At 39.3% G+C, this 26,614-nt stretch overlaps 1 protein-coding gene across 4 annotated transcripts in view; it reads right to left on the reverse strand.

The window, feature by feature from the left end:
• Positions 1–26,614, reverse strand: part of TMEM131L (transmembrane 131 like) — an 81,248-nt gene that overhangs the window by 2,128 nt on the left and 52,506 nt on the right. For 2 of the 4 annotated variants that reach the window (XM_060246629.1, XM_060246626.1), the window contains 21 exons: positions 25,922–26,075; positions 24,660–24,830; positions 24,015–24,084; positions 22,526–22,643; positions 21,022–21,160; positions 20,152–20,261; positions 19,625–19,697; positions 18,032–18,174; positions 16,618–16,760; positions 16,182–16,368; positions 14,469–14,654; positions 13,161–13,310; positions 10,951–11,561; positions 9,731–9,885; positions 8,190–8,314; positions 7,758–7,912; positions 7,197–7,382; positions 5,691–5,769; positions 2,639–2,721; positions 1,120–1,240; positions 923–1,011 (listed from right to left, as the gene is read on the reverse strand). In XM_060246629.1, coding sequence (XP_060102612.1) covers positions 923–1,011; positions 1,120–1,240; positions 2,639–2,721; positions 5,691–5,769; positions 7,197–7,382; positions 7,758–7,912; positions 8,190–8,314; positions 9,731–9,885; positions 10,951–11,561; positions 13,161–13,310; positions 14,469–14,654; positions 16,182–16,368; positions 16,618–16,760; positions 18,032–18,174; positions 19,625–19,697; positions 20,152–20,261; positions 21,022–21,160; positions 22,526–22,643; positions 24,015–24,084; positions 24,660–24,830; positions 25,922–26,075 — 3,248 coding nt within the window. Of the gene's footprint in view, positions 1–922; positions 1,012–1,119; positions 1,241–2,638; positions 2,722–5,685; positions 5,770–7,196; positions 7,383–7,755; positions 7,913–8,189; positions 8,315–9,730; positions 9,886–10,950; positions 11,562–13,160; positions 13,311–14,468; positions 14,655–16,181; positions 16,369–16,617; positions 16,761–18,031; positions 18,175–19,624; positions 19,698–20,151; positions 20,262–21,021; positions 21,161–22,525; positions 22,644–24,014; positions 24,085–24,659; positions 24,831–25,921; positions 26,076–26,614 lie in introns of those variants that run through there. The other 2 variants (XM_060246627.1, XR_009555795.1) reach the window with 2 other exon arrangements.

Consider the following 26,614-nt stretch of genomic DNA (forward strand, 5'->3'; position numbering starts at 1 on the left):
GCCCTTAACCCCGCCTCCCATCCAATCACATGCTGCTGCTTCTGTTCTGCTTTGTGAATTTTGTTTGCAGCAAAAAACTTCGCTGCCTGTTGACGCTCTCTTTCTCACCACTCATCCACTCACCTCTAGTGCATAAGCCTGGTAAGTTGATGCCAGGCTCCAGGTGGGACCTGGGGATCCCCATTCAAAACTGGGGGGGGGGGGAAGGGATGCTGCCAGTCCACTTTCAATCTCCTGGGGACCCTCATTTAAAGAGTCATTAAATTTCTGTACCGGGGGGGGATGGAGGGAGGCAGTTTGGAATGGGATGCTGCCAATTTGGTGCCAAGTTGAGGGTTAGTCCAGCCTCCAAGGACAGCCTCTATCCCAAATACTATCTGTGGGGATGCCAGGCTCCAGTAGGACCTGGGGAACGCTATTCAAAGGGGGAGGGTTGGAATGGGATGCTGCCAGACTCAGTCCAGTTTCAATCTCCTGTGGATCCTCATTTAAAGAGTCATTAAATTTCTGCATGGCGGTGGGTGGGCTGGAATGGAATGCTGCCAACTTGGGGATCCCCATTTAAAGAGCTATGATACGATTACTATTAAGCTGCCTTCTGCTGAATCACACCATTGACCCATCAAAGTCTGTATTATGTGCTCAGACTGGTGGGGCCTCTCCAATATTCGAGAATTATTGCCTTTTTGTTCAGTCACTCCAAGTTTTTTGGGGTTGATCAGTCTTGCTTCAAGGTTTCCCCCCAGTGATGCTCTCACCATTGTCACTCTCTTTTCATCACCACCAGTTTCCCAGTAAACCAGGGAGAATGCTTGGTTCTATCTGGGGGGAGAGGGAGCTTAGGGGCAACTGTGTCAACAGCCCAGGCCATTTTCCTTTTCTTATGGTTGTTTCATACCAAACTGCTTGGAAAGAGGCTTACCTTCTGGAAAAGTGCTGTACTCATTCACTTCTACTGGACAGTACATATTGGTAAACTGGCCATCACAGGATGCATTCCAATCAATGAAGCTATTACAAGACAAAGCAAAACTTCCTGAAACACTAATAAAGCTAATAAAAAACCAATTTGCAAAATGTCAGCAGAGCTCTAGAATGCAAGAGAAATAGGAAACCTGCCCATTGTGTATGGAAGAGTTCTCCTGGATCATGCATGGTATGTTGTTCTCAAGGCTGTAGTTTACGCTGTTTGCTAGGCAGATGGGCTGAGGAGGCCACAAATCTCCTGCAGGATAGAGACCTAGAGATGCAGGTAGAGAGCACATTCTATGAAACCATTCAACATCAGTACAGTGAAATTCAGATCTACAATAAAAATGCCATCAGATGTTAATGGAGGATGTTTTAAAAGTAAAATGATATAAGAAATCATTAGCAATAAATTTGATGCTTTCCTGCCATATTGGATGCTAATTTTGTTTGTTTAAATCACTGTTATCTAAACATTTTTGTATTTAATACACATGATGGGATATAATTACAAAACAGTAAATTGGTGGGACAGATTTTTGCCCTTTCTCACTGCACTCCTGAACTGCAATTTCCTGAAGAGTCAGCATATTGTGTGGAAGAACAAACTGGCAACAATTGCATCCGCTCCTTGCCTGACTCAAGTGAGAGAGAGATGGGGCAGCGTTTTCTGCTGACTGTCCTTCCTGGTTGCAGCTCCACTCATCCTTCTAATCCTCTGGAAGATACAGGAGAGGAAGAAGCAACAGCCCACCGCCCCCCCCCCCGCCCCCTGACTTCAGATGTGGTTTACGGGATGGAACACCATAAATTTAAAGACTGCACATGAATTAAAGAAAATGCTGAAACAATAAACTCAAAGTCAACGTTAAGCTTTCCTATTTTCTATAAACTGCATTACATTCAAACTATACTACATTACATTGGGAATCAGTTATTAGATCTTTTGAAGCATAATTTAGCTGCAAAAACAGTCATGGGCAACTACGTTACTGTGGTGAGGAAGTGGGGGGTAATCTATTCTCCTTGGCTCCATTGTCCTAGTAGAGTAAAAAAAGATAGGCACAATATAGTTCCTATAGTTTAGAGCACCCTGGGAGGCCATTTTTGATTGGTACTGAGGTTTAACCTAAAATTCCCCCATACAGTGACTCTGATGCATATCACCGTTCTCTCCATCCATTGCTTTTTACAGTTTTAGATACATGTTGGGGGATCTGAGTAGTTTGATGCTCTGCTGTAAAACTCCTTCCAAATAAGAAATCTTTGTTATTTTGATGCAAAACCTCTGAACAAAAGTGCAAAAATCAAATACACATTCGGACAATAAATGAAAGATGAACACATTGGCAACCTGGAGAGAAAGTTAGGCTGTAAGCAAGAAACAGAATGTAACACTTTCCTCTGAAATCATATAATCTGAAACTAGACTTATAAAACACTCATATTTATGTAACCTGGGTAAAACCACTGAAACCATGTTCCACATTGGTTGCACAGCAGTAACATTAATTGGAAAAAATAAGAAAACGGACAAGGTAATTTTTTTTTGACAAACACAAGCCAGAAGAGCTGGAAACTTTCCTGAACTAAAAGTAACTGACTTCTAGCACACTACAGTGCATATGTACATTATTCAAAGTGTGATATCAGATTTTAATTAACAGACCTTTATTCTTGTCTGGATCTGCAGTTATGTCAGTGAAGTTGGGGCACAGATTCTCTGGAAACTGGGAAACACTATTCACATCTCTGCGAAAAGCAAATCAAAACATATTATTAAATAATTCAACGAAGTCCTGTACCTGAGCTGTGGGGGGTTGGGATTGGGAATCCAGCTCCCAACACTTGGTGGGCCAGTTCCGGCACTAGTGCCAAGGGTAAGGAGTGTCGGGGGTGATCCTGGATGCCTCACTTTCAATGGAGGCTCAGATCACCACTGTTGCCAGGTCAGCCTTTTATCATCTCTGGCTGGTTAGACAACTAGTTCCCTATCTCACCTCCCATGACTTAGCTACAGTAATCCATGCAATGGTCACTTCCAGGTTGGATTACTGTAATTTGCTCTACAAGGGGCTGCTCTTGAACCTGATCCAGAAACTGCCGCTAGTGCAAATATTGTCTGTGAGTAAAATGAAAGAACTGGAGTTAGTGCAATCGAAATTTCTTAGAGCACTTTTTTATACCCCGAAAGGTACACCAAGTTCGATATTGAGACAGGAAGCTGGTTTATCTACAGTCACATTGAATGTCTGGATTCAGAGGTGTAACTATTGGGTTAAGACTCATCTGAACCCGTTGGGGCTTATCCCTGATTTTCTGACATCAACTCCTTATCCCCAATGGTCTCATAAAGTAGTTGATAAACTGAAATCAATTGGGTTAGACCCTGAAAATTTATTAGAGGGAGGGCAGAAGTATGCAAGGAGTTTGATTGCTCAAAGATTTAAGGATATCGAAGCACAAAATGATTATGCAGCCCTACCTTGTTATCACAAGAAACAAACTGGGACCAAGCCTAAGATCTGCGTCTTATTTTGGATTTATAAAAAATCCTAATTATAGATGGGCATTTACTAGAGCCCATTTCGATGCGCTCCCATCAGCAGTCCTTTTGGGTAGATACACCCGGACTCCCATGCATCAGAGGATTTGTTTTTGTGCGTTGAATCAGGTGGAGTCAGCTGCCCATGTATTTCCTCATTGTCCTATGTATGATGAAAAGAGGCAGCAGCTGCTGATACCCCTTCTCTCACATTTTAAACCATTGGCAAATTATTGTAAATATGCCGAGGAACAAGTGATGAAGTTTTTATTGGCTGACAATTATGAATCCGTCTCACGCAAGGTTGCTAGGTATTGTTATCTGGTAATTAAAAAGCGTAGATTGTACTGTAAGTTGAGTTATTAGTGAAGGATTAGTTCGATCCGGAATTTTAGGAATTATGGCTGTAACTGTCTATTGCCATGTTCTTTTACTGCATTATCTTATATTATTTTGTATGCGGGTCTTATGACTGTTTTTAATAAACTTTGCTTTGCTGCTAGTGCAGAATGTGGCAGCATGCTTGCTGACAGCAACATCTGGGTGGACATGCCTTCAGATAATCCTATGTCAATTGCACTGGCTGCCTATTGAGTATTGGATTCAGTTTAATGTTATGGTGGTGATCTTGAAAGCCCTATACAAGCAGGGACCAGCGTACCTAGGGGTCCATCTCTCCCCATATGTGCTCCAGAGGGCCTTGTGCTGTACTGATCAACATGTCCTGGTAGTCTCTGGCCTGAGAGACATCTGCTTAGTCTCAACTTGGGCCAGGGCTTTCTCTGGCCTGGCCTCAGCCTAATGCAACATGCTCCCAGCTGAGATCAGGGCCCTGCAGTACTTTCTACAGTTCTGTGGGGCCTGCAAAATGGAGCTGTTCTGTCAGGCTTTTGTATGAGGCAGTGGACATCCAACCATCTCGGCCTCCCCTATCCACACCATTGGCCTCAGTGCCAAGACTAACATCTTGCAGGAGACATTTTGGAATACCTGAATTTTATTGTTAAATTATCATTTTGTTTTGCACTGATTTAAACTTGGTTTTAGATTATGCTTTTAATAGTTGTTATGTTTTATATGTTATGACCACCCTGAGCCTGGTTGTGGAGTAGGGCAGGATATAACCCCCCACCCCACTCACACACACACTTTATACTCAGTAAGAGGAATGATTTACACTCACAGCCACTATCAAGAGACTGGCTTACTCACCAGCCTCTTGTCTTTTTTTAAAACACTGGTTCAGGCCTGAGGCCTAAAAGTTAGCTAAAACCCTGTTAGCAACATATCTGACTGATCCAGTTGCATTATTAGCCATGCATATGATTGGTTAACTAGAATCAAGTCAACACAGGTAGCTGGCATAAAGGACAATCTTTCATTCTACTCTTAGCCTGTTATATCTGTCTTTGGTTCTCTTCTTCATTCTTGAACAGGTGGGCCTTGCTGGCCATACACCTGCCTTGGATTTGAAACTCTGTTTGAACTCAGTTTAGACAGGTAACATCTGGATTTAGAGAACCAGTGCTTGTAAAAGTGTTTAGGTTAAATATTTAGTTTTTAATATGTTACCCTTTCTCTTCACTGTTCTTATGTTGCATATCTCTACACATTCCTTTATTAAATCTTGTTAACTACATTTTGTCATGTTCTTGGGTTTTGGGGCTCCAGTCTGAACCCAGTACTTTTAGGCCTATTGGCTACAGATAGCAAAGTAATTTATTTCGGAACTCATCTTGCAGGTGTCCTATCTTGCGGGGCTGAGTTTTTTATCTTAGCTCTGGGAAGGCTAGAGGCTCAACCTTTGGCTGGCAGGTTTGTTAATGGGACTAGTTACTCCATGGGGTTGTAAGTATTCACACGCCCATCAGCCCTTAAAGAATAATAACATTTGTAAGTCATTAACACCACAAAAACCAGAAGCAGATGATAAGGTACTTATCTATTTGGTATGCATGGTTTCCTGTATTTCGGTTGCACAGTGATGCAATGTTGCTTGATACAGGATTTTTAAAACTGTTTTCTAACAATAGTTGTTCTTTAAAAAAAATTACCTACCAATGGAGCACTGCTCAACAGTTATTTTAAAAACTTATTTTATTTTTGTTTCATCTGCTAACTTGAACTGAAGCTGTTGGTGTTTTATTGCTTTCCAGAAAGGTTGAAAAGACTTTACCTGGTGTTGCAGATGTTGTGAGAGAGATTTAAAGTGATGGGTGTTTCAGCTGGAAAATCACTGCATGGAATATTTTCCCCTATGCACAAAAAAAATATTGCAAAATCAAACATTCTGATAACAATAATCTGAGACAGGTACTAAGTGCTATGACTGCATAGATTTATCAAGAAAGACATATGTCAGAGCAGGGATTGTGAATAATTTTTTTCACCTGCTTATAGTAGTTAATAGCAAGATGGCTGTGACAGCCCCATGAACAGCATCCAAAGAGCCTTTCATCAGTTCCCAAAGTCAATAACGGTCACACCTCTTTGGACCCTTCTTTGGCAGATGGCTCAGTCCAGATTGCCACCATTAAGATGCAGTTTCAGATTTTTAACATTAAAGGCAGTTCATAATATTAGAATTTCAAAATGCATTAAACTAAAAAGCCCAGTAATGTGCAGCTTTGAAAATATCCCTAAGTAATGGTATACTCACTTAATCTCAAAAATTCCCACTTTTCTGGGGCAGGATGCATATGAAATTTTAACTATATGAATGTTCTTTTTAAAAAAAATAAAGCTATTCATCCTTTTCAACTGTTATAAAATCTGTACATTGGTTAACAACATGCTTCTATAGGGTTAAGCAATGGCTGACAAGTAGTTCAATCAATGAGATTCAATTCAAAATGTGCTACTTCTGACTCTTGTTCCTTGTGGGAAGCGGGCTTGTTCAACTACTCTCACATCCAACAATAACACAGGAGACTGAAAACAGATTAAGGGTTCAGTAGTAGCATTTCTGATCCCCAATCAAAAAACAAAGGTCTTTTCTGCAAAATGTTTTACAGATAGCTCACTGTTAATTTTTGGAATTTCAGCTTCTAGAACAGACCATTCATGAAATGTACCCATTCTAGGCAGAATGTGGTGCTTAAAAAAAAGGACCCAAAATAATAATAATAATAAATTTATTCTTATATCCCGCCCTCCCCTGCCAAAGGCAGGCTCAACTTAAATCAACAAATGTAGCATAAGAATATAAGAGAAGCTGTACTGAGTCAGGTCGATGACCCACCCAGTCCAACACTCTCTATCACACAGTGGCCAAAACCCAGGTGTAACCAGGAAGTCCACCAGTGGGGCCAGAAACCCAGTGGTGGCCTCCCAAGCACCAAGAATTCAGAGCATCACTGCACCAGACATAGCGTTCCATCTATACCTTGTGGCTAACAGCCACGGATGGATCTCTGATCCATATGTTTATCCAACCTCCTCCGGATGCTCTCTATACTTGTAGCTGCTACCTCTTCTTGCTGCAGTGAATTCTGCATGTTAATGCCTCTTTGGGTGAAGAAGCACTTGCTTTTATCTGTTCCAAAGCTGCTCATCAATGTCACTGAGTGCCCACAAGTTCTTGTATTGTGAGAAAGGGGGGGAGTATTTCTTTCTCTACCTTTTCTATTGCATGCATAATTCTGTAAAAGCAGAGAGGACAGGTGGCATTTCTGGTACTTACGAGAAGGAAGGAAGTGTCTGCCTGGAATCACTGGTTTCTTATCTCCGTCAGAGCTACTGGTGCTGCTCCAACTGCCCCAGCTGCCTCGACTGGCACGCACACTCCCAGAAGAGCTTCCACAGTCAGAGCTTGAATCTGAGCAAAACCTATCCATGCACTTCTTCTTGGGCCACTGATAGAAACTTTCTGGTAGATTTGGGGAACACAAAGAAAATATGGTCTTGTGCCTCTCATCATATTTCTTGTGCTAATAGGCAAAGATACTGTATTTTAGGATTTGAGTCTGGAGGCATACATTCACAGGAGAAAGGTGACTAGGATACGACACCATATATACAAAGAAGTTCTAATTTTTGCCTGCATCTCTGCTTCTCACAGAGCTTTTCACACAGGTGTACTGATATTGCAGTCTTATCCTCCCAAGTCCCTCCTCATTGGCCAAGGCTGTTCACACCCAAAGGCAACAGACTCCAAATGTCACATTCTAGAAGCTATTGTCTTAGTGGACTTCTACTAAGACTTAAAAAATTATGTACTACTTGTACATTTTTAACAACATACCAGCTTCTCTCTGTGTAGACAGAATAGCTTTCTCATCTGCTTTACAACTTTCACCATTGCTTTGAGTGCACCAGTTTCTTATATTAATGTTAGTTCGAAGTTCAGGTCTTTCAAATTCACCACATACATGCTTCAGCTCAGCCTGTTCAGGAACCCTGCAGTAATCCCAAACAACAACAAAAAGAGAAATTTGTTCTCCTTTCTAACTATAAGGTAAGGTTTATCAGTTAATTAGTAACAATGGAAACTATGTATGGTATTAGAAAACAAAGGCTCCCAAACTTTGCCTATTTCTCAGAGAAGTTATAATATCACTTTAAGGCAATTCCTATAGGAGCTAGATAGAAGTGCTACCCAAAGAAAACTGAGGGAAATGTTGCAAGCTTTCAAGAAATAAAGACTGGAGATTATCTGGAAGCTAGAAAAACATACCGCACAGAAATATTAACGTGCTTCTTCTTGTTTTTTCTATTTGTTCTATTCCTATTCCAGTTTGTATTTGGTAAATTCCCTTCTCTTTTCTCTTGAGACCAATTCTTACGATGAGCATCTTCTGACTGAAAGGCAAGAACAGGACCTAGTGAGAAAACTCAAGTGCTCGAAATCATAAAATGGAATCGATGTCTGATTAAAACACCACAAGTAATAACCATGCACAAATATTCAGTCACTCATATGAACAGTAAAAGTTTTGACATACAACTTTCTGAATGTAGAATCTGTTAGCATGCACCTTTCTTTGCCTCCTTCGTGGCCCTGGATTTTTTTCTTCAACAACACACCACAGAGGCATAAAGAGGTTAAGAACCAGGGAACAATGGTCTATACAATTCTGGCTGGATTAAAACCAGAACCATCTGTCAGATTTATGACCAGTTTGGTTACAAGTTCAGCACCTATAAATTCTCTCTTTCTTCACTTTTTTTTTTGTTTACCATCCTGTTCACTTGACTTTCTATCAAAGAAACAATACGGCACAACACTGCCTTAAAAGTTATTTAAGCTTTAGATCAGGGGTGGCCAACGGTACCTCTCCAGATGTTTTCCCCTACAACTCCCATCAGCCCCAGCCAGCATGGCCAATGGCTGGGGCTGATGGGAGTTGTAGGCAAAAAACATCTGGAGAGCTACTGTTGGCCACCCCTGCTTTAGATTATACACATGCATAACCTAAAGAAAATCCAGCTGTTTTCAGAACTATGAGAAAAACAGTAAGAGATGTAAATCCAAACTATAAGAACATTGGGGGCAAGCTTTGGCTCTAATTCTCCAATTCCCATTGAAGGCAGTGGATTTTAACAAACCTAACACTAGGCTGTAATACAACACATTGTCTTTGGGTATGTAGCACAGTACTAAAAAATTCTATCTAAAAATTAATTGTTTGAATACAAATGCCAGAAATGGCAGCACATATCCACTAGCACAAGGGATATCAGTTCTTACAATTCTCCCTGCAAATGTGCCATGCTACACACTGTTCCCAAGAGCCCACTGATCTCTAGGAATGACCTTTTCAGAAGTACAGGACCTAGAGCAGGAGCAGATGGGAAAACCAGCAGAGCTCTGCTCAGGGATTGCTGGACCCAAGCCAGTGTCTTCCTCTTTACTTGATGGTTCAAAGTTGTGGTGACTTTACAAATGTAACTTTTTTAAAAAAAGCTAAGTCACATCACAATTACTATCTGCTCTTGAAGATCACTATTTGCTGTTGAATTAGCCTTAAAGCCAGATTAACAGGCTGAACCAATGATATTGCTAAAGAGAACCACTGGGGATATGCATCCACTCTAACTGCATAGAAAGTTTCTCAAACTACTATAATCTGAACTGCCCACATAAACTTCTTGACTACTACATCAGTTCAATTGTGTACGTTTTAGAAAAAAAATGTTTCTATCTTCATGCTGCTTCACTTAAACTTGGAGTCCAAAAGATATTTTAAATATTTTAAGAAGTGTATTGTTGAAGACCTCAGCAGAAGTAATGTCCTGTCTTCCACAGCATGATGATTCATCTTTAAGCCCTTTATTTATCAACTTCTCTGTGGAAGGCTTTGTATTAACTTGCTTTTTCAAAGTCTCACAGTTTTCTGTTTCATTCCTGAGAGGCACTTGCTGGTTAGTCCCTTAAAAATGAAGAGACAACACAGTTACCTCATGTAAGAAAAGCCCTATTTATTTTCCAGTCAGTTTCATACTAATTTTACACAGCTTGTAAAAAGGAGAATAATTTTTTAAAGGAAGCCAATATTAATGTTATTTCCTTGTAAACTTAAATCAACAAATCAACAATGTTAGCATTTGAAGTTCACTAAAATTACAGTTGTATATAACTACCCTAATATCACAGTACTCCTCAGATCTAATAAAATTGTTTTGGAAGCAAAAAGTCCAGACAGTCAGTCATTAGTATTTCTTAGTATAAAAGTTACAGTCTGCCCTTAAGTAACTTAAAGATAATGGCTGAATTAAAAATTCAATTTTTATCCCTGTTCCATGAAATGACAACTCAGAATCAGATTTTTCAAACACCAATTCTGACTAGATCAGTGGGTACACAACTCAGTTACAATTGGTTCCTAAATAGAGTTAGTCCAAGACTCTAATCTCTACACAATGCTGGCTCAACTGTCATCTAGTAAAAATAGTTCAGTTGGAGGACAGCCCTTATGTCACGGCTATTGTTATCAGGGCTGTCCATCAACTAAAACATTTTTATTGTATTCACTGGTTAAAAGGCAGTTGACTACATTTAAATAAGCCTTTCTGGGGCTGGGATGGCAGAGAGAAGGTAACTTGCTTTGAATCTTGATTCACTGAATCACAGGAATAATTTCCAAAGACAAGACACAGCTTCTGAACAACAAACATAATACGCAATCTTATGCATGGCACAGCAGCTGTACATAACTAGCTGGCCATAGATATGGCACAAGATTTACAGGGATTTTCCAGATTACTAGGCATCTAATCATCAAGTGAATTGTCTGTTGCTTGTGATCAACTTTACTTGATTCAGCTCCCGTGAAGACTTGGCTGAAACCTGCTGAATCCCAGCAATAGGTGCTTACCAGAAATTTGTCAATGCTTGATCATTGCCTACCTTCTGCTCGTACTTGTCCTAAACACAGGCATATACATCTCAGTTGAGACCATTCAAAACAATCTCTCTGTACATTAAGAAAGATTACCATTATTTTTCCTGGAAAGTTCTTGGAATTCTGATTGCTGCTGAAGTGAATGTCTTGAGAAGCGACTTTCAGACAGCTTCTTCGATGACTTCAAAGGACACAGCTCAGATTCTCTGAGCTCCACTATATTTTCTGAAGTCTTAAGGTTCGTTTCCTTAGGAAACATAGTTGTTCGAAGACCCTCCTTCAAACTGCACTCTGAAGAAGTGTTTTTCGGAAGTGTTGCATTCTTCAATGCATTTTCTTCTTTGTCTAGAAAATTCCCTGGGTGCATCAAATTCTTTTGCATGTTTACATTTATGCTACTTGCATATTTCAGGTTTAACCAGCTCTCACTAACAGTGCAAATGTCCTCCTTTGGTGATGGATTTTCAACAGACTGGTTCTGCTTGTCATCAGTAGTTAAAGTGGTGCTGCTAATGGCTGTGTTTGATTTTTGTTTACCGTAGTATACAGAGCACTTGTGTTTCTTCTGGGAATGGCTGTATGTGGCTGGACTCCTCTTGGCGGCATTCTGGCTTCGGCTGGTTGTGCTACCCACGGAAAGGGATCCTTTTCCTTTTCCTTTATCAGATGAGCCATAAGTATCTGTAAAGGTTTTGCAGCTACCCCTGGATATGAAGTTAACAGATTTATTTATCATGTCCACAATTTTTAAAAGCATGAAAGGAAAGACAATAGAAAATGCAATTCTGGGCTTTTGACTTTAACTTGATACCACTGGCAATCTTTCATATATTTTAAAAAAGCTATCCTACAATTTTTTTTACTTATTTTAGCCAATACCCATAATGGTGCCCAAGGGGATCAGAAAACACAAGCATCTTGTTCTTCCTGACTCTTTACAGTGATATTTGTCCAGAAACAAGTTTTAAATTTCCCTGCCTGGGAAGATGAGGCAGTTCATGGCAGTTCCAGAAATTGTTCCTGGTGGACAGTTTAAACAAAAAATATTTTATTATTATTTATTGGATCACAAATCCAATTGGCAGCTTATGAAACAAACTCAGCGAAGCCAAGGAATGGGAATCATGTGATACCTGAACTTCCCATTTCTTCTTCAATCCCATAATGACAAAGACCTTGCTTAGTTCACCACACCTAAAAGCCATTGTGGAGAAGCATATCATTCATAGAAGGGTATTTTACCTCTCATACTAGAGTGCTGAATGAGGATATTCTTCTACTTGCACCATGTCCTGCATAAGCAAATGTAGGATCTGCTACAGAACCTACTTATTAAAAAATGCATGTACTTCTGAGAGCCAGTTTGGTTTAGTGGTTAAGTGCACAGACTTTAATCTGGGAGGTCTGGGTTTGATTCCCCACTCCTCCACATACACCTGCTAGGTGACCTTGGGTCAGTCACAGTTCTTGAAAACAATGCTCTCTCAAGAGCAGTTCTCTCTCAGCCCCACCTACCTCCCAGGGAGTCTGTTATGGGAAGGAGATTGTAAGCCACTCTGAGACTCCAGGTGAAAGGCAAGGTATAAATCCAATCTCCTCTTCTTTATCTATCATTGTGATACATTTGTGGCATAGCACTAGTGGTTACTTTTCTTTCACTGGTACTATTTTAGATTGAACCTGGAGCTGATCTTCTATAATCAACTATTAACTTGCACTCTTTTATATGACATCACATAAGACAATGCATTATCATATTCATAGCATTTTTTAATTTCAGTCCTATGAAGCATTATATTTTCTGCTGCTAATTATACCAGCTTTTTTGCTTATTTTAAAGACATCAGTTATTGGCTGTATATTTGAGAACTGTTTTAGCAAGCTTGAGAACCTGAGGAGTTGATAGATGGGATACATTTTAAATAAATGAAGTAAATTCACATCATCATTTTTAGTGATCACATGGATGTCTGAAGAGTTTGTCTTGTATTTAGCCTTCAGATGATAACCCTTTTGCTCACATAGCACACAGTGGCTCTCAAAGGCAGAAAGATTGCCAATGACAAATTCCACCATGTGGAGGAAGACACTGGATGCATTCACACTACATTAAATAATGTGTTTTGCAACTGGATTTTTACTGTGTAAGAACAGAAAAAAACCAGCTTCAAAACCAGCTTCTGAATTTCTCCTCCCCAACCATCCCAATCTTGAAAGATTAAATTACCAGTTGCTCAATCAATTTTACATTTTGAAGAGCCCTGCCCACCCCCAGTCTTGAATAGAAAGATAATATTTATTACCTGTAAGATTCAGAACTGATGATGTCCACAGAACTGCTATTTTGCAGTGGAGAAGAACTGGGGTTTGGCCTCTGTCTTGACTTAATGAATTCTGCTAGAATGTACTGCGCTTGTTGGAAAGCTATCAGAATCACACCCAGCAGAGACAGACTGCAAGAGAAAGTAATGTTTACAAGAAAAGACAAAAGCTGGGGGTTGTGCTTAGAATATTAGGATGTCTGTCTGTCTGAAGTCCATCAGTGGCTATTAGCCACAGCATAAGTGGGTATCTGCTCGGCTGCTCTCACTCTCAAGGCAAAAGCAGCTGGACCGAGTGCATTCTCCTTTGAGCCCAGCTTCTCTTGTGAGGGAAACTGGGCTTGGTGGAGAGTGCCACCAATGTGCCATCCAGCCACTCTCAGCCGAGTGGCGGGGAGGAGGCGCCACAAGCCACTACCAACCTTGCCTACTCCCATGCAGCGACCATGGGTCCTGCCATCCTAGGCAAGGAACCCCATCTCTCGTGGCAGTGTGCACATTGCTGCCATGCACCACCTCTTTCACCTGCCCAGGACCCAGGCAGATGAAGGGGGCAGTGTGGCGCCTGCGTTCATTTGCAAAGGCTGCGTTAATTTGCAAAGGAAGGCAGCCTCTGGGTGGTGCAAATGTCACCACCACCACTTTTGCCTGCCTGGAATGCAGGCAGGGCCAGTGTTAGGACCTTGGGTGCCCCAGGCCAGCACCTGCGCTGTTCCCCCCACACCTGCCCTGCTACTGCACTCCTGCTCATGGGGAGAGCAAGTGATACAGCATGGAAGGAGGGCTGGACAGGCTCTGACTGAGCCAGGACTGTGCAGTGCACTCTTGGAGGTATGGAGCACCTTCGAGGGCACACAGCAGGTGTTCTCCTCTGAGTCACGCCCTGCCCTCACTTTACATGAGTTCTTTTGAACAGGAGTTTTCCTCAACATGCAGATCTAAGGTTGTAATTGTAGAACTTTCCCTCCGAGTTTTCAAACTCCTCCCCAAAGCCCCATCCCACATTTCATTGTTGGCTTGTGAGAGCACTGATATAGAAAGTCACTAGGTGCATTGCTCAGAGACATGTCGCGTATTCTCTCCTCCAAGCAGGGCTTCCTTTGCAAGGAAAGCCAGGCTCAGAAGAGAACGCGCCCTGCCTGGCTGCTCTTGCCTTCAAGGTGAAAGCAGCTGGGTGGGGCATTGGCGCAGCTTCTCCATTAACTGCAACTAGAACATTATTCTGACATTGCTGGTGAATTTATTTCTCTACTATCCTCAGCTGACATACATCAAAATTAAAAAATTTACCTAACAAAGAGAACCGTGAACCTCCAAAAGGATTCTTCCCAGCTGGGTCCTGGTACTACATCTGCGCACAGGGGTAAGAGATGGTGAGGAAGGGTCACATTGAGTGTAAAGTGGAATTCTACCCCACCAGCAGTCATAAAAGTCAATTCACGAATAACCCATGAAGAAGTAAAATCTGGAGTAAACCTGTACCAGAAAAAACAAAAATACAGCTAATGCAAGCAACAAGGATCACTTTAATGCTTTTTTTGGTGTGTTATTTCTGAGTGTGCTCTTTATGGATCCCTTTCCTGCTTTGTGCCAGGAAAGCATCCAGTATGAAGCCAAAAAGTATCTATAAGCTACTGAAACACCTTAAATGTTTTGCCTGTTTGTACGACTGTTGAATTGTGGCTTCTGCAGGGTGTTGGTATTTGCCAGCATTCAGGTCCCATAAAGGTCACTGCATGTGGGCTGCCACTTTGCTTCACTTTCACATGCAATCTCCTTTTTTTAATGAGAACAATTTCTAATAATGGCCAAGCATACATTCACCAAGCCACCCAAAAGGACACAAACAATCGTCTCGCTACTGGTAAAAGATGTCACCAACTACAACAGGATACTTCTTAAATCTCATTAAAAATTATTCTAGTAAGGGCATGATATATCTTCATTGCCCACTGGAAGTGTAAAGAAGCAGAAGACACTTTTATCCATATGTGGTAGACTTGTAAAAAGACGAGAAAATTTTGGAAATTTTAAAAATTAATTTCGAAATGAAACAAGAGACTATGCTATTGGGAATTCTACCAGATAAAATGGAAAGAACACTTCACGAATTGTTTAGATACATGCTGACTGTGGCCAGAACAATATGAGCTGCCAAATGGAAAGCTGTGGAATGCCCAAGCAATGAAAACTGGAGAGATAAAATGGCAGAATACGCCATTATAGCTAAACTAACCAATTATATAAACAGACGACTGCTCAAAGAATTTGGAGGAAAATGGGGGAAATATTATACATTATAAAGATGAAAAATGTGTGATTTTTATTAGCTACTGAAGTGCTCTCTTATATTTTAATAATCAGTACAAAAGATAGCTAAGGCATTAATATAACTGCATTAATATAATTAAGGTTGTAATAGGTAATATTATAATGGAATAAATATAACTATTTTCTGAAATTATGCTACACTTTGAAATAATCTCATATCTGAGACTACAGAAGTTAATTTTTACATACATATGAACCTATTTTATCACTATCCTTTTTATTTTTAGAAATGCTCTTTAAAAGTACTCTTTTACTTAAATTTGACTATGATAATTGCAGTAATACTAAGATGAAATAATGTTAATAATAGTAAATAATGGTAATAACTGTTAGGCTTTAATAATAAGCAATGTAGAAACTACAGAATATTATGTATCTTAAATGTCTATGTTAAATGTTCTATATTTACTCCAATGTTGTTCATCCTTTTAATGAATAAGTGATACATTAATATAATACCTATAACTCACCTTTGTCCTCTTTTCTTTTCTGAACACCTATTTTAATTCATAATTTTTTTAAAAAAAAAAAGAAATATCTTCACTGGAAAAATGTGAAATGTTGTAGGTTTTAAAGATCTTCTTTAAAAAGTGAACACAGATGCACATTCCTGCAAACTCCCTATAGCTTAATCCTAAAACGTTAATTTGAAAATATTAGAGAAATGCTTACACAATGCTGATCTCCCGTGAAGAATTTTGTGCTAGATAAAAATCCTGGCAATCTAGTACTTCAAACCCATATCCTTGGCAACTGTACCCATTAATCGCCATAGATGTTATAGTGATAGGAAGATGACCGACGTTCTCAACTTTAAAGCTCTTTGTGATAGAGAGAATTTGCTTGCTGTCTTTTAGTTCTGAAGAAAACAAAATTGACATTTAGTCCTTTTTATAGCAGATTTAGAGAAACTGAGATATAATGGTACAACTACGTTCCCTCAAGAAGAGAAGGAACTGTAGTGAGCAAGGGAGGGAGGAAGAGGAAGGAATACACAAACTCAGGGATCATTCATCACATGATGCCAAACTATCATTCAGCATTACATCATTATTTCTTCCATCAGTTTACATTGTGTCATTTTAGAAGGAAAGGACTGGCCACTTACGTCTTCTGCAGTCCAAGAGGGTTGATTCTGGAACTTTAAATCTAAGCGACCCTCCTGCCCCTGGCAACCTTCCTCCAACTTTCAACAGTTCTCTGGCTCCAATGCCTTCTACATAGACCATATCCAGGACAGTCAAATTATTCCTGAAATTCATAAACATAAAGCAGTTAAAATCATGAGGTCCTCTGAGCTACTGACTATGTCTTGTTCAACAGCATAATATGTACGCGTATGTCCCCCCTCCACTGCAAAAAGAAAGCATTGCAATCAAAGCTAATTTCATGTAGCTGTTGATTACTTTTAACCTTTGTAAAAGCAAACTTTACAGAACATCAGAAGATCACCTTTTGGACTAGGTCCCTGGTTAGAAACTATATTTTTGGGAAGGCTACTTTGGAGAAGGGCAGGGATGAAAATAAAACTCCTATGCGTCTCTGAAAGAATACCAACAATTTCCACTGTCACAGCTGCTACTCCTCTACAAAGCCTCTGGATTGGTGAAGACTTCTGTCATTTCTTTATGGATTTGGCTTGCAGCCTCCATTTGCTGATACCCAGACTAAACAATAGCCACTTGACACACATAATGATAATTTCTATCTCTCACTCTTCTCTGAATTGATATAGATATATATATTGTGTATATCCTGAAATCTACACTTCTTATTGTCTGTTATGCATTTTAAGAACACCAGTATCATCATATAAATTAATTTATTATGATCCACATTATGCTATTTCCATGATTTTCACAGGAAGAGAAAGGAAAATAATTGATATGATTGTTAGTATGGGGAAAACAGTAACAGTTAATTTGGATTTAGAATGCATAAAAAATGGAAGTGATAAGATCATCCATGCATTGTTTTTTTTTAAATAGAGAGCTCTGTGTAAGTAATGCTATATAATCCCGTGCTGGCCAAAAAAAGCATAGGGAGTACTAAATGTTTTCAGATTGTTTTTAAATACATGCTTTCTCAAATAAGCTCAGGGCAGCTAACTGCAGAATACAAATATTTTAAGCACAGCTGAGCTGAAGGGACATATGTGTTTCAATTATTCTTGTTTGCAATGTTTAGAAATATATCACATAAGGAACTACTTCTCCATTCTACCTTGTTGCAAATTCTCAGTAACTCCAAAAACACTCATACTTTTCTAGTTTAATTTCTCATTAATTTTCTCATTAAAAAGAGAAACAATTTCTCATTTGGAATATTACGTGTTTTCTGGAACATACACAGTAAACCATATTTAAAACAATATTTCTTTAAATGGAAAGCACCAGTCACATTTTGAAGGTTTCAGAAGTAAACATTATGTATTTGAATGGAAACTTGAAGTATGTATTAAATCATAGTTCTGAATAAATATTTTCTCATTCTCCTGACCAGACATTCAAGAACAGTCCAACCTGACAAGTATAAGAGAAGTTACTCTTCTGTAATCAGTAGGTGTAAAGACGACACCAACTCTTCTTGTTTCTGAAGGCTGCAATTTTAAATGGAGCGTCTCAAAACTAGATCTGCTATAATCATGTTCTTTCTGCAATTCATCCTACAAAATGAAATAAAGTCACCATATTATAACTCTTGCTATGCATTGATTGATAAAGTTCCATTATTTGTATATGTGTGTCAGGTCTTTGGGGATCAACAAGTACAATACAGAATTTTTATTACTGGGGGGGCATCTTTTTGGGCAGACTCAGGAAATCCAGTTTTATTAAATATTAGTATTAGCCGGAACATTTTTATTTATCCTTTGAAGCTAGTTTCTTAGCATGCTAGAGGACTTAGCAAGAATTAGCAATATCTCCTCCTAGTTAATCATTAGCTTGTACTACCAAAACTACCACAGATGGAGGCATAGCTAATTTTGCCAGTCTTCAGTAATTCCAGCTTGGAGCAACTGAAGTAGAACTTCTGACTGGCCAGTGTTGCCTATGCAATCATGTAGCCATTTAACATTTTGCAGCAGTATAGCAGAGGCTACACTTTTTCATATGACATGCAACCCAAGTAATACTATCATGGTTGCCATCCTCCAGGTGGGGGTTGGAGCAGTGTTTACAACTACTCTCCAGCTGACAGAGATCAGTTCCTTGGAGAAAATGGCTGCTTTGAAGGGTAGACTCTATGGCATTGTACTATGCTGAGGCCCCTCCTTTCCCCAAACCCTGTTCTCTCTGGATCCTCCCCCCCCCCAAAAAAGGCTCCAGGTATTTTCCAATGTAGACCTGGCAACCCTAAGTACTATTTAGCTTTTTGTCCTTCCATTAGCTCTAGGGTTGACACCCATCGTTTGCTAGTCACTTGTGGCTCTTCTACAGGTGGAAGAGTGCCTTCACAAGTAGAGTTGCCAGCTCTGGATTGGGAAATACCTGGAGATTGTGGGGGTTGAGCCTGGGGAAGGTGGGGTTTGGAGAGGGGAGGAACTCAACAGGGTATAATGCCATAAAGTCCACAGCAGCCACTTTTTTCCCGTGGGAAACAGATCTTGGTTGGCTGGAGCTCAATTGTAATAGTGGGAGATCTCCAGGTACCAGTTGGAGGTTAACAACAGAATTTACAGGCCACCATAATTTGTAGTCTCCACAGTTCACAAGCATCCTTTTTTTGTGTGTGTTTGTTTTCAGCATGAATGACCATATGTAGCCATGACATTTGTATCATGGTGAAGCAGACAGAGAAGCTTCATTCTGCTTTTGTGAGCTGAGGTTTCCAGTAATGCCCCATTCAATTGTATTCCTGAACACTTTCTGGAAATTCCAGCATTTTGCTTCTTTGCATATCCAATATTTTTTCATGGCAAATTTGAACCAAGGAGTTCAAAACTCTCTTTCACTATATAAATGCAAATTATACATTCTATAATTACAGTCATTTTTTATGCGCAAAAAAGAAGAAATCTGGTAAAAGTATGTTGCCAAAGATTTTTAAAAATTGTTTATTGCAGGCAGGCAGAGAGATTCTACTCTAACATAGAAAAAAACAGAATTAGTTACCTTGTGTGCAGACTCTTCTGTCAATCGGAATTCATTGGTTGTGAAATTAAGAGACTGTATATTTGTGCCATACCTATACAAACCAAGATTAAAAAAAAAAGATTAATAAAACTTAAAAAAAATAGTCTGTACACCTTAGAAAAGTCTGTGTTTTGGAAACAATTTTAGTTTACAGCTGATTCTAGTTCTATTGTTTCATTGTAAAAGAATTTTTAGTACGAGTGCTACACAATTTCGACCAATGACTACACATGTCCAAAGTAGTCATATGTTCTCAATAAAAAATGAAGCTATTAATGCTGAGAAGCAGTCAAAACTATAAATAGCTTGAGTATTTTTTTAAAATTAAGTACATTTTTGAGAGCACAATTGGAGTCAGTAGCACCTTTAAGACCAAAAATTTTTTATTCAGAATGTAAGCTTTCATGCGCATGCACATTTTGTTAGACAACTTTTTGAGAAAAATAATGAAAATAGATTGTAAAAGGAAATTACAAGTGGTATTCTTAAATAGTTATATTCATTACCATTTGCTAAGAAGACTCAGTGAAGCTTCAGGATCAGGGTAATATGACAAAGGCAGAAGTTGTAACATAACTGGGAAAGATGAAGGATTTCTTAGCGTGAAATATTTTACCTAAATGATTTTTAAAAACATTAATGTTAACACTTCATATCTTGGTGATGAAATTCAAGTCAAGAGAAAAGAGTACAACATCTTGAGGTGTGATACAACTTTAGTCTGAAATGTTAACAACATTTTCATTTATTCAATACTTATAGTACATTTGCAACTACAAAATTAAATACATTATTGAGTCAAAAGAAAAGCATCTCTTAAAAAAAAAGAAAAATATTATTCTAATAAATTAACTAAATGTACTAGTGTTGTATAAGATGTAAATAAATAACATCTAGCAACTGCAGATGAAGTTTTTCCCATCCACAAGAATTAAGGTTAGAATAGACCAATGGTCTTATCAAAAGGTAAATGTCATCTGATACATCTAAAATTAATTCTCATTTGAATAAATTATGACAAAAATGGATATCAATTTTCCATGCATCCAACATCAATTAAACTAACAAAATACATTTTAAAAAAGTTTTATTGATTATTTATATTCCACTTCCTTTCTTCATGCAACTACTCAAAATGAGGTCCTCAAGCACTGAGCACTCAGATCTACTCGGCATACACAACTGCTTCTCTTACATGACTTTCAACCATACCTTCAGACCCTGCAGCAAGTTCAGTCTAGAGCTTCCAATCTTTGTGAAATGTCACCTCATAAAGATTAATAATTTTCCCTTTCAAAACCAGTATGAAAACATAACACATCACCAGTGGTTTTGACAAGAACTTTATTGATTTTTAAACTGAAAAACAGTCTCACCATGCTATTCATTGGAGCAGCGGCACTGAAATTCAATGTATGGTCAAGATCTCTAACCAAGTGGGGCAGAGAGAATGCAAATGATTCCTCTTCGAGACTCTTTGAATGAACAACATGAATAACTTCCCCAAAATTTCTCCTGTTGAATTGACAACAAACATCTTTGAAAAATAAAGCCTGTCACTCTTACTGCCTCAACATATGATTTCTTTCAGGGAAAAAATATTTTTAAAAAATTAAATCTCGTAGCATTACAGAACTAGACATCTTCATACTAAACTAAGTGTTGAATATTTTTCTAAAAAGAACAGATATGAAGTACTTAATATTTTACAGCCAGTGACCACTAGAGAGGCTGATGCTGGATCTCACCCAATAGGGGTGGGCAGGAACCAAGAAAACATGGTTAAGTTTGTGATTCATGAGTGTACCTCGAACCAAGCTGGGAAGCTCGTTTACTGTTCATGCAGTCTGTGGCCCTGCAAAACCCACTTGAAAGGGACCACAGCCCCTTTCAACAAGGTTTGCAGAAAGCCCAAAAAACAGCTGAGTGGAGGGGAGCAGCTTGCTTCCTGCTGCTCAGTCTTGTGCAGTCCCATTAAAGCTTAAAGGAACTGAAAAACAGTGCAAAAACCAGCTATGTGGTGGGCAGGTGTTTTCCACCACACAGCTGTTTTGGACAGTCATTTGCAGTCCCTTTAAACTTTAAAAGGACTGCAGAAGACAAAAACACTGGCCAGCAGAAAGGGGGGATCTCCCAGGAACAAAATTCCCACCCACCTTTGGCTGGCTCTGACCAGCATAAGGCGAAGTCTCCTGAGAAGGGACTTCCCTTCCACCTTTCAGCTGGCCACTGTAAGCCCTGGCCATCAGAAAGAAGGGGAACTCCTGGAAGGGAATTCCAATTTTCTGCAGGCTGCAGTGAGGCATGATCAGCAGGAAGGGGGAGGGGGGGTAAAGGCCCCCAGGAAGGGACTTCCCTCCCATCTTTTTGCTAGAAAAGGGAGAGAGATCTTCCACGAAAGGACTTCCTTCCCACCTAACTTCACCCCCTTTCCATTTAAACCCTCCATTCTGCTTCCTGTGAAAAGCTGTTGGGAGCTAAAAGCTTTCTGCTATCCATGGCTTTTCACAGAGGCAGAAAGAAGGGCCATTTATACCTATTTTGTGCTCTTGGCAGAAAGTAGAAAGCAGCAGTGGCTTAAAATGACTCCACCATTTAAACCCTGCTTCCTGCTCCCTGGTTCATTCTAACTAAGGTTTAAGAACACTGGCAACATAATCATTAACTCAGTTAGCACCAGCAGTGAAAAGCGGGGGCAGGGTTCAAAGAGAATTTGGGTTGGGATGAAGCAGCATATAAAACACCCTCCCCATGGTTAAGAAATCAAACTCATTAGCATAACTAATAAGACTAATTAACTTTAGATTTCAAAAAAAGGATCATTAATATTAAATCTAGATATATTCCATCAAAATACAGATATGATAGCTTTATACAGACCTGCATGTTTCACTATGCTTAATTTTTTGCCATTTTTCATGAAGTTCATATGCAAGATCAGAATCGACGCTGCCTGTTGAATTGTCCAGAGAAAGGCTCTTTTCCCAAAGAAGATTGGCTAAAATAAATAATGTTCCATTTTTCAGATAGAAAGATCGGATATAAAACTTCTAATAAATCATGTTTCCTCTTTTCCTAACTGCTACACCATTTACTGGTCCACCAGTTCTATGTTGTTATAAACATAGCACCATGTCCTATTCTCTATCCAGAAATATCCAACATGGTGGTATGGACAGAAAATTGAACTGGGGAGTCCTGAGTTTCAATCACCATTCCACCATGAAGTCTGCCGTGTGACCTCAGGCCAACCACTCTTGCCTAGCCTAATAGGATTGTCAGCTCCAGGTTGGGAAACATCTGGAGATGGGGGGATGGAATAGAGGAGGATTTGGGGAGGAACTCCAATGGGGAATAATGCCATGAAATCCACTTTCCAAAGTGATCATTTTCTCCAGGTGAAGTGATCTTCTGTCACTTGGAGATCAGTTATATTCCAGGAGATCTCTAGCCACCCACTGGTTGTTAGCAGTCCTACAGCCTAATTTAACAGTGGCTGTGAAGATAAAATGAAGGAGGGGGACCATCTGCAGCACTCTGAGTTCCTTGGGAGAGTAGGGCAGAAGTAAAATATGTAATAACATGCAGTTCCCTGGCCCCTGTCATAGAAGCAATTGATCTACAACAAATAATCGGAAATAAAATGTTCAACAAAGAAGGCTGCCAAAATTTAAAATGAATACTACAGGTCAGCAATCTACACTACAGCTCTTCCTGATGAGTTCCTGGTGGCTTCTTGCTATTCTTGGGGATTAAATGTTAAGGATCTTGAATTGAAATGGATAAAGCAAGGCGTGGCCAGCACTCCTTCTTGAATTGAAACAGATATTTATTTACTGACTAGCAAAGCACTTAGTTCATCCTGCATGGAAGCATCACAAATGCACAGAAACTTTCTGATGCCACTAAGTTTGGCAACATTTTTATGTGGCTCCATAAGAAGCAAACCCTTTTCCTTTCCTTGGAAATCAAAACTAATAGAATCTTTTTTTTTCTCAAGGAAAAAACCAATTCCCAGCTTTCCTCCACCAGCTCAAAGCAAAAACTGCTTCAGAAGAAGTTCTGAGGAACAGTCTGCATCTGCAGGGAGTGTGCACTTAGAAGCAACCTTCACCACAGGACCACGTTTGACAGGATTTTGTGTGAACTCCCAACATTTTGCAATTGGCCTATGGCAGCCATTGTGTGGCAGACTGAACCCCCCCCACACACACACCTCAAAATTCCAAATATGTCCATTGGCTCAAAGATAAGGGATCCCCCTGTATTCATGAAAAAAGAATTCTTTATTTTATTAATGTTGTCACCAGTCCTTATATTGTAGTCATTAGGACTAGAAATACATCAGGTTTCTCTCTACTATATTTACCTGTTTCAGACATTCTCAGGGAACAGTATGCATCATAATGTATTATGGCTTCAAAATGAAGATCTCCCAACTGAAAAACATTAATTGAAAATTTCATAAATCAACATAATATGTGTTAATAAAGAAAAAGGAATTGAAATACAAACAAGCTTTATCAAACATATGATTTCTCCCCAATAAAACTATTTTACATAAGCGGGGGGGGGGGGGGAGAATCATAATTTAAGACCATTCTGCATGTTAAAAGATGTGGTTTTGCTTCGACAGGTTCTTTTAACATGCAAAAAGGAACTGCACCATTTCTTCTGCAAGTAAACACACATGGTGTGCCTATCTATATACACCCAACTTTTCATTTTCTACCACTCACAGCAATGTGCAAAATGGTCCAGGGACAGAATGGCTACTTTCGCTTCTCTTCCCCCACTCCTTGCAGCCACTCAGATCATTATAAAACAGGTTTTACACAAAAGATACTTTGTTTCAGTAAGCTTGTATAAGGTAAAATTTCATAAAATCTGAAATAATTTTCCTACCCTTAAATTCTATGGATAGCTTTTTTTAAAAAATCCACTGTGATTAAAATTAGTCATGCCAATATAGAAACAACAGCATTCAACAAACCATAACAGTTCAATGCTGTACCTGGGATAAAGCGGAATAAATCTGTAGTGGTATCTCGAATACCATTCCAATATTTGTGGTCATAAAAACACTGGAAAATAGGCTTATTACAGGTTCCTTGATATGGAGTTTCAAAGAAAATACATTCCAACAGCCTGGAGGTAGAGTCAAAGGATCAGTGAAGTTCAGAACCTAAAGGTAAAAATCAGTTCAAGGTGACTATAGATAACACATATTTTACTCTGTTTTACATCTTTTGCTTCTAATGCTGAACTGTAATGCCAATGTAGAGAAAACACTGTCAGAAGAAAATACAGAAAGTTAAAAAGAATAATAATAACAACATTACTACCACCTTCTACCATCCCCTTCTGACTCCCCAGCACATGGGATTCCCTTATTGCTATTCCCCCTTTGCTATGCAGCCTTCGCAAAGGTGAAGACAATTGTGCTCACCAAGGGGCTATCTACAAACAAGGGGATGGATCAAATCCCAAGTTTTAAAACCTACACAAATGCATCTCATTATTCAAGTACCAGAAGACTGCCTGCTTTGATAAGTTATAGAATCACAGAATTGGAAAGTATCTCTAGAGTCATCTAGTCCAACGCAATGCAGGAAATTCACAAATACCTGCTCCTTTACACCCCCAGTTTCTTGTGCCAGGGACCACCAGTAGGTTCTTATCAGCAGAGCATAACACCCTTTGAGGGGGGAGGCGGTCCTGAAGATACAAGGGCTCCTTGACTGTATACAGCCTTAAATGTTAGTACCATAAACTTGAATCTGATCCACTACCAGAAGATGGCCAAAAGAAAACCCTCCAGAATCCACAGCAAAACCGGCCTGGAGACAAATTGTCCCCAAAGTTCTGTGATTACTTTTTATGTGTGGAATTAGGTAGTGATTGCAAAGTTCATTACCCCAGCAATCGCAGCTGCCTGTCAACAACAACAACAAAATAAGATATGTAGGCAATTACTGGTAAAGTCTCAATGGAAATACAAGGCAAAGTAGCTGTTTCTGATCAGGATATAGGGTTTCAGTACCCTGAGCAGCTTCCTTTGTCTCTCATAACCAATAAAAAATCAAAACAATACCTGCAAATAAGTAGATCTATTACAATGTTCATAATTTATACCAGGAAATAATTTAACTTTTCTTAGTGAAGAGCTGATTTTTTTAGCGCATTGACCAAATTGTAAGAGGGGAAGACTGAGATACCATCTCTGCCCCCTCGCTGAAAGAAAACTGCACAGAAGATCCTAAAACAACAAATTACCTTTAAAATATCCTTTGTTTCACTTGCAACGTAGACATCATTTAGCACTATAGTTGAATTAAAATTGTTTGTAAACCATATAGACCAAGATGCTGAAATACCGTGATGTGGTTCTATGTGAAATGCTGTCATAAATGGATCAGTGCCAAAGTACCTAAGACACAGGTTAAAAATATGAGATGCTATTATCAACTGCTTAAATTCATTTTATTTATTTTCAAAGTTATACCCACTTTTATAGCCTAGTGTTGACTTTTGTAGTGGTTTACAATAAAGTTCATAAATAAATAAACATAAGGTTAAGAACAAAAATGTAAAATGCTATCTCCCCTAAAATATAATTCTTCAGACAGACTGACCATGGCTCACCTACTCTCTCATTGGCTGAGCTACCTTTCATTCAATTTCAATGAGAGCAACCCCCACCCCCCTTTGGCTGAGCTGCCTGTCACTCAATCTCAATAGAGAGCAACCTCCATCCTCCAGCCCCATGACAAACAAGGACTGAGCCACTGCTTTGCAGAGGAAAAGAAAGCCTTTCCTCAATTGACTGAGGGAGGGAAGCGGAGGGAAAGAACCAGAGAAAGCCTCCCTTGATTGGCTGAGAGAAGAGGAGGGAAACAGTCAAGGAAAGTCTTCCCTCGATTGGCTGAGGGCTGCTTCCTCTTCTTCTCTGAAAGGGAAACACAACCA

This window comes from Heteronotia binoei, chromosome 9, assembly GCF_032191835.1.
Source record: "Heteronotia binoei isolate CCM8104 ecotype False Entrance Well chromosome 9, APGP_CSIRO_Hbin_v1, whole genome shotgun sequence".
Lineage (NCBI taxonomy): Eukaryota > Metazoa > Chordata > Lepidosauria > Squamata > Gekkonidae > Heteronotia > Heteronotia binoei.